Genomic DNA, 8,485 nt, shown 5'->3' with positions numbered 1-8,485 from the left:
ATGGTATTAAAACACACATTTTAGGTAAGCATTAAATTGAATGTCTACTTTCAAATTATACCACCCTGTCATAGCTGATGCTTGTCCTTGCAGTTATGTTAATAGATGAAAATAGGAAATAATCTTATGTCATTTTGGGCTGGATTGTTGACAGAGTTTTGTGTTTCAAAACTATTTATATAATTTTTCTGGGACTGTCTATCACATAAATCAATCTAGAGATTCATAGTAATAGAAAATTAACCTTTTGGAAAATGTAGTGGATTATATTTTTAATAGATCCAGAAAGAATCATGATAGAAGCAAGGGAAGAGTAAACAATTAGACAAACTATAAAATTTCAGGCAGCAAACTGTATTTCTCCAACCTTTGTTAAATTAAGAGGTGGTTAGTCAAATCATGTGAATGGTTTTGTCCCTAAAATAGTGTAAGGATCCAATGTCCCTAAAATTTCATTCAGCAATTATTCAGCACTTCTATGACAAGCTAGACACTGGAGATACAATAGTGAATACATCGAATACTATCTCTGCCCTCAGGGAGCATTTCTTCACACATTTGGTGGATAGACATATTAAACAAAGAGTAACATAAATAACAATGAAATTTCAATGTGTTAAAAGCCATAAAAAGCAACTTTAAAATGATCTTTGTATATAATAGGGGAAGAGAGATCTGACCTGTTTTGGGGAGTCAAAGACAATTTCCTCAATAAAGTAACACTTCATCTGAAATCTGAAGGATATGTTAAAAGTTCTGATTAAAAGTTCAGATATCTGTGTGTGTGTGGGGGGGTAAAACTTGGGAAAGACCCACAGGCAAAAAGCATTCCAGGCAGAAAGAACAGTAAGCAAAAAAGATCTGAGGCATGAAGTTATTTATGCAACAGTGCTGAGGAAATTCAAATGGACTAGTATGGCCTGAGCAGAAAAAAAAAAAAAATGAGAAGGTAGAAATATGGCAGGAGAAGGTAGAAATGTGGCAGGAGCACAAAGGTCATACCATGCTAGGCCTTGTAGGCTTGTGTTAATGATTTTGATCTTTCTCATAAGGCAATAGGCAGATACTGGTTTGTTTAGATAGGTGCAGTGACATGAGCATATTTATATTTGGAAACCATTGCTGTGGCTGCAGTGTGTAGAACTGAATGCAAGAAGGCAAGACTGGTTGCAGGAAAATCACTCAGCAGGCAAATGTAGTGTTTCAGTCAAGACCAAATAGTGGTTTGGGAAAGTCCTGTGGCAATGGAGACGTTGAAAATGAAATGGATTTAAGACATGTTAGAAGGTAGAATGCTGGAACTGAAGATAAGGAAGAGATATGTGTGAAAGATTATTGTTGGAAACCTAATTTGCACAGTGACTGGATGGTGATGCTACTGATTAAGACAGGAAATAATAAAAGTTCAGGTACATTGGAGTTGAAATCATGATCTTGAGGTTATACATGTTGAATTTGTATTTCTATTTTGATATTCACAGTATCAAGTAGAAAGTTGGACTCGCAGGCTTGGGATGGAGATATAAAATTAGGATTCATTGGCATATATTGTGCATTTGGAGTTACGGGTAAACTGATATCAAAGGTAGGAAAAATAATATTTGAGTATCTATACCCAGTTAAAACATTGCTAACATGGAATAGAATGGCTTCTCAATCAATTTTTGTAGGCATAATCTCATTCAGGACTTCCTTTACATGCCAACCAGTATCACGGCATGACCCTTATCCTTATTTAGTCACTTGTATCCAATTTAAGTACTTTATATCAGTTGGTGAGAAATGCCCTAAATTAAGGAAAAGATCAATTCTTTGTTCAGAGCACATATTTACATCCATAGCTATTAGTAGTAGGAATCCAGTATTGGCTGTTTTTTAGAATGAGCCCTTTCACAAACTGAGGATCTACTAAAATACTGTAAAATTATTCCAGTACATTATTACCAAATTAATATTTACCTATAGATTGGTAAGAGAATACGGATTTCTATAAGTGGACAAATAGTCAACCTTAATAAAAATCAATCATCCTTGTGTGTACTAGTTTGTAGCAATGGTGAATCTGTGTTTGCACAAAAAACCATCAACAGCATGGCTACCACATTGCCATTATAAAGTTAAATAAGGGAAAGGAGAGAATGCAGTTAAGATTTAAGAGAAATGTATTAGGTGCTTATAATCTGCCAGATGCTGTTCCCAGTGATGTGGTGGTATATGTGTGTGTGTGTGTGTGTGTGTGTATTCAATCTTACTTAATCATTAAAATGACCACATGGCATAGATGCTACTATTATTCACATTTTACAAATAAGGGAATAAAGGCAAGTATATTTATATGTAAATATAATACATAGCCCTGTTACAAAGCCATCAAGCTATAGAAATACAACTCAAATAATGTTATCTGACTCTAGAACATGCTCTCTTTAACCACTACATTGTAGTGCCTCCCATAAAATGTAATCAACACTGAATCTACCCTCTCATAAAACAAAGCCCACCCAAGTTGGGGCTCTGACACATTTCTTTCTCTTAGGAAGACAGAAAGGGGTGCGATAAACAAAAAGGTCATTGATTCAGAGTTGCCTCCTTCTTTGTAATTCAGTTTCTAGTAAGAATAATAATGTGATAAATCTTTTTTTTTACCCCATTCCATTCAACAGAATATGCTCTTTGGTAAGAGGAAGCATAGTTTGCTGAGTCATCTCTACCAGTTTCTGCATCATGAGACTTGGAAGACCATCTGACTACAAAACAGATTCACAGCAGCTTATCTTAGGAGACCTGACAAGGTCACAGCTTGAAATGGTACAACTGTATTATAACTAGAGATTAAGTGAAAATTTATTCAATTTAATCATTCAAGACTAGTTTGCCTTGTGTCTGTTATAAATAACTGGTATCATTACCATATATTAATTTAAAACAAGCTTTATTAACTATATTTCATTTTTTAGTGTCTTACATTTATACTTTTTGATAAAGATAATACAATAGTTATACATACAAATGTAAAGAAGATATCACAAAATATATTTTTAAAATTTTTTAGTTATGAATGGACACAATAATTTTATTTTGTTTACTTATTTTTATGTGGTGCTGAGGATCGAACCCAGTGCCTCATATATGTGAAGCAAGCCCTCTACCACAGAACACAACCCCAGCCCAATCACAAAATATCTTTAAACACCTAATGGAGACCCTGACTTTCAGTAGGCTATCTGGAGGTCTGGGAATATAGCTCAGTGGTAGAGCACTTTCCTAGCACGTGCATGCAAGCACCAAGAAAGACGGAAAGAAAGAAAGAGGCTATGCAAATATCTGAAATTTTCATTCACTGCTTCAACAATAAGTGTTTATGACTCTATATATTTGGAGTGCATTTTATTAAAAAAGGAAGCAATCAGATACAAATAAAAATTCAAAATTAAAAGTTGATATTAACATCTGTGCATCTCTGAGCATTACTTGCTTCGGTTCTGGAAGTTGTTTGTATGTCTTTCAGTAAAGCACTCATAGATTTTTGAAACTGTAAATGCAAATGAAAAGTATTTCAGATATAATATTCTAGATGAAATTAATATACCTCATTTATCAATACAAACAATCATCTGAACATTGAATTATACCTAAATGCATTATTATACCTAAACAGTGTATATTTATGTAGCAAAAGAGTAAGGTGAAATGATACCAGGACTATAGATAGGTGTTATTTTTACCAAAGATTAAAAAATACACTAGATGTGAATATAGGTCTTATAAATATTAATTAAAAAGAACTTGTAAACAAAAGTTTCAGAATCATATTTTGTCTTAAAATATCATATGAAGCATGTACATAAGTTGCATTTACTATTCATTCATTTTGGAAATTGTAGCTTTCAATAGCACACAAAACATAACATCTGTAAAGTTTCCATGATAGGTGAGATTACATGGTTTTAAAGAATAATAAACAGAAATAAGTATTTGTCAAATAACATATGGTGGTAGTCATTTGCAAAAATGTTGAAGTCACACAGGGATTTATATCTTGACTTTATTATTTACTAGCTGTGTAATGGGAGAGTCATTAACCCTTTCTGAGCTTCAGTATCCTCATTTTACATTAACGCAATAAAAATAAAGCCTACCTTTTAAAGTTATTGTGAGGCTGAAAGTTAAAGCATTTAGCATTTGAAGTGTCTATTTAGTACAGCACTCCAGAGACCATGACACCTATAGGCTCTCTATAATAATAGCTGATGATGTAAGCATCATTTATGTTTACAAATAAAAGGGTGTGCATCTGGGTAGAGTACACACACAGATAGCCAAATAGGTAATAAACCCCAAATTTTCAGCCATTTTGTCTATTATCACATCAAAAACTATGCATGGGGTCTCATATAATATCAGTTTTTTTATGTTAGAATTTAAATACAGAAGGAAATCTTAGTTAAGTAAAGTTAAAGGAATTTCTGGTTAATCTCCATTAATAACATCTCTATTAAATCATCGGCAATTTTTTCCCTGCTAGGTTGCAACCTATTCACCATCTGCACACTCTTCTTGAAAAGGCATCACACCTGCGGAGGAATGTTGAGGGGGTGACACCCGAATAACAGCTGGATTAGCGTGATGTGACAGACCTGTGGATTTTGTACTTGGAGTCTGTGCACTTGAGGTTACTTGGCAAAAATGGTGATAGCTAGCGACAGGGGAAAGAGCAGCAACAAAATAGCTTTCATAATTAACTTTTATTAAAAAATATTTATTTATTTCCTTTTTTAGTTGTAGTTGGACACAATACCTTTATTTTATTTATTTGTTTGTTTTTATGTGGTCTTGAGGATCGAACCCAGGGTCTTGCACGTCCTAGGGGAAAGCTCTACCACTAAGACACAACCCCTACCCTCATAATCATCTTTTATTGTTGATAAAAATTAATTCACTCCACAGCCCCACGCCCCACACCCATCACATTCATCCACGGCAAGCGTTTTTCTGGAGGGAGGATTAGGCTTATGTAAATTAGGTACCAGCCCACAGCCTTCCAGTGCTTTATACAAATCAAGGTAGCTGAATTCCTGCATCTGAATTCTTGGAGGGTGTCCAAATGTAGACCCCACTGTGCAAACCTGGTTTGCCCTGGTTTGGTCCTGCTATCAGATTGGCTTTACAGAACTTGCAGAACAGATATGGACCATCTGACTCCTAAAACTGCAGACCCCATGCTCTGAATATCTTCACCTCACCATTGTGCCCATATTTTTTCTCTGGAAGTTCTTAGTCACCATCTGTGACTGAGGATAGCTATTCCCTGTGAATATCTCAGGGAACTGCCCCAACGCCCCAGAGAGCCTTCCACAGAGGACGGAGCTCTCCCTGGACTTCTGGGACTACTTTGTGGGCTGAACTTATCCTGCTTGGAGAAGGAGGAAGGTATGTTTCTCTAGGACCTCTTCTCCCTCCAGCTCAGCTCTGAGGTTCAAAAACACCACAGAGGAATATCTTTCTCTTTACCCCTCCCACATTCCCGCCTACAGATCCACCCGCCCTCCGCATTGCAGCCTTCTAAGTTCTCAAGGATGCCTCGGACCAAAGGTTTCGTATCCCACCCTGGATGGAAATGCGGTCAATATTTGGAAGACACCCCTCAAGGATTCAGATGCAGGAGTTCAGCGACCTTGATTTGAGAAGAAGAAGAAAAAAATATTTGGTTGAAATTATAAGACACCACTAGCAGAAGTGCTGAGGAAGGAGGAAAAGCAGAAAGGAACTAGCAGGAAAGGGATGTCCCTTCCACTTTCAAACACTCCCGTTCTTTACCAAGTGCAATCTGATCCAAGGGTCTCCTAAGATTACATCAGGGGCACATTTGTTTCTTCCACAGATCACATTTAAGGCTTCTAGTTCGGTGCTTGATTGTATTTTAGGCTTCAGATTTATTCAAGTAGGAATTTTAAGGCTAGTTGGCTGCTATTATCAGGGTAGTGAAACTCCAGGTTTTGGACTGGGGCGTCCTGGAGCGCGGCCTCTAAGAATCTTCCCGCCTCCCCCGCTTCATTCCTTCTTCCTCCTCCGCCCCCTCCCCACCCCCACCCCGCTGGGCGAGCACTACCCCGCAACCCACGCCCTCCCGCCCCTCCCACTGCCTCCGCCTCTCAGACTTAGGCCCCCCGCAGAGTCCTTGCCCAAGCTGACTTCGCTGTCACCTCCCAGACGACCGCACTTCCCGCCCTCGCCTAGATCCGTGCCACCCTAGCAGCCGCTGTCGCCCGCGCACCGCTCCCTCCCTCCGCGCATTCCTTGCTGGGCTCCTGGCTGTCGCCTTCTTTGCTAACAACCCACCCCAGACTCGGTAGGCTCAGCGCCCAGCGGTCGCCCCAGCCTCTTGGCACTTGAGACCCTGCGCTCCAGCTTACGCGGAGACGCTGCCAGCCCCGCCGTTGCCGCCGCTGCAGCCAACACTGGTGCCACGCGCCGCCGCCTTTGCCGTGCCGCTGCCACAACCTCAGCTGTCTGCCCGCCAGCCACCATGGCCCCACAGCAAACAGGTAGCAGGAAGAGGAAAGCGTCCGCGCTTGAGGCTGGAGCGGGGAGCTCGTCGTCCCAGGGCTTAATGTCGGCGGGGCACGGAGAGGGGCCGCTGCTGCCCAAGAAGCAGAAGCGGCCAGCCACACTTCGATCGCTGGTGCACTACCTAAAGGGCCGCACGGTGGGCGCGTGGGGTCGCGCCTGGCTCCCGGGCTTCGAGGGCAAGCTACGTGACTACGCGGTGCAGAGGCTTCCCGAGCTGCTGACTGAGCGCCTGCTGGCCCTGGGAACCCTCAACAAGGTTTTCGCTTCTCAGTGGCTGAACGCCACGCAGGTGGTGTGTGGCACCAAGTGTAACACTCTCTTTGTGGTGGACGTGCAGTCGGGCCAAATCAATCGCATCCCCCTGATGCGGGACCGGATGCCTGCCCTGACTCGGGATCAGCCAACCTGCGGCATCCATGCCATTGAATTAAATCCCTCCAAGACACTTCTGGCCACCGGGGGCGAAAATCCCAACAGCCTGGCTGTCTACCAGCTGCCCACCTTGGACCCCGTTTGCCTGGGTGACCGCCATGGGCACAGGGATTGGATCTTTGCCATTGCCTGGATGAGTGACACCGTGGCCGTGAGTGGCTCCCGTGATGGCACCATGGCACTGTGGCGCGTGGACCCTGACAAGTTTATTGGCAGCAGTCCCTGGCACAACGATGCCTCTCTTCCCTTGTACACCCACATCCATCCAAAGGACATAGAGTCCATCCCCAGGGCCAGCAGCAACCCCAGTAACCGCAAAGTGCGAGCCCTGGCCTTCAGCGGCAAGAACCAGGAACTGGGAGCAGTGTCCCTGGATGGCTATTTCCACCTGTGGAAAGCACGAAGCCACCTATCCAGGCTGCTGTCTATCAGGCTACCCTACTGCCGAGAAAACGTGTGCCTGACCTACTGTGATGAATTGTCCCTGTACGCGGTGGGCTCCCAGTCTCACGTCTCCTTCCTGGATCCCCGCCATCGCCAGCAGAACATTCGGCCCTTGTGCTCCAGAGAGGGCGGCACAGGTGTGCGCTCCTTGAGCTTCTACCAGCACATAGTCACTGTGGGCACAGGCCATGGCTCCCTACTCTTCTATGACATCCGTGCCCAGAAGTTCCTGGAAGAGAGGGCCTCAGCCAGCCTGGACTCTTTTCTGGGACCCACAGGGAAGAAGCTCAAACTCACCTGTGGCAGAGGCTGGCTCAACCATGATGAACTCTGGGTGAATTACTTTGGTGGTGTGGAGGAGTTCCCCAATGCCCTCTACACTCACTGCTACAACTGGCCTGAGATGAAGCTTTTTGTAGCTGGGGGACCTCTCCCTTCAGGCCTCCATGGGCACTATGCAGGCCTCTGGAGTTAAGAATGGTCACCTTGTCCTGAAAATGGGCATATGTACATTTGAGCTCTATTTAACTTTCTTAATTTTGTATTTGTCCTTGTAACTCTACCCTTTGTCTTACAGGTGGACCTGACTTAACTTACCTGTGCTTTGTGCATTAGACAGAGAGAAAGAAAGAGCACAAAATTGGTGGTTTTGGCACTCAAAATTTGGCTTTAAGACTTTTCTGCACCTTGCCTAAAGCATTACTTTCTGCTTTCTCATACAAGGCTAAACTTTGTTTTCTTTTGTTGAGTGATTTACATATTTTTCTTTAGGCTAATGTAGTCGTTACTCTCAATACCATTTGGTACATTAGTTTTACCAGTATTTCCATAACATATTCAGACCTTTACACATTTCAGAAGTATAGTATTTGGGGAAAATGTGTGTTAAAAATATGTCTTTTGGCTGGGCTGAAGATATAGACTTACTCCAATTGGAAAATGCAGTTGAAGTTCTAGATTGCCACCACTGTGAGCATATTTTATTGGGATGTTGTTAACTCAGTATTTGTTGATTGTATTTCAGTGGTGCATAAAATGA

The 8,485-nt window shown here is 41.9% G+C and overlaps 1 protein-coding gene across 1 annotated transcript; it reads left to right on the top strand.

Moving 5' to 3' along the window:
- The first annotated feature begins 6,526 nt into the window (after positions 1-6,526).
- LOC114089497 (DDB1- and CUL4-associated factor 12-like protein 2) lies at positions 6,527-7,921 on the top strand. The gene has a single exon (XM_027931405.1). It carries the CDS (start codon positions 6,527-6,529, stop codon positions 7,919-7,921), a length of 1,395 nt encoding a protein of 464 aa, XP_027787206.1.
- Positions 7,922-8,485: the final 564 nt, after the last annotated feature.

This window comes from Marmota flaviventris, chromosome X, assembly GCF_047511675.1.
Source record: "Marmota flaviventris isolate mMarFla1 chromosome X, mMarFla1.hap1, whole genome shotgun sequence".
Classification (NCBI taxonomy): Eukaryota; Metazoa; Chordata; class Mammalia; order Rodentia; family Sciuridae; genus Marmota; species Marmota flaviventris.
The sequence above is the reverse complement of the archived record's forward strand: the minus strand, read 5'-3'. Positions and strand labels throughout refer to the sequence as shown.

Bases quoted from the DNA above. Each gene is read 5' to 3' on its own strand.
- LOC114089497 (XM_027931405.1), top strand. From the start codon at position 6,527: ATGGCCCCACAGCAAACAGGTAGCAGGAAGAGGAAAGCGTCCGCGCTT.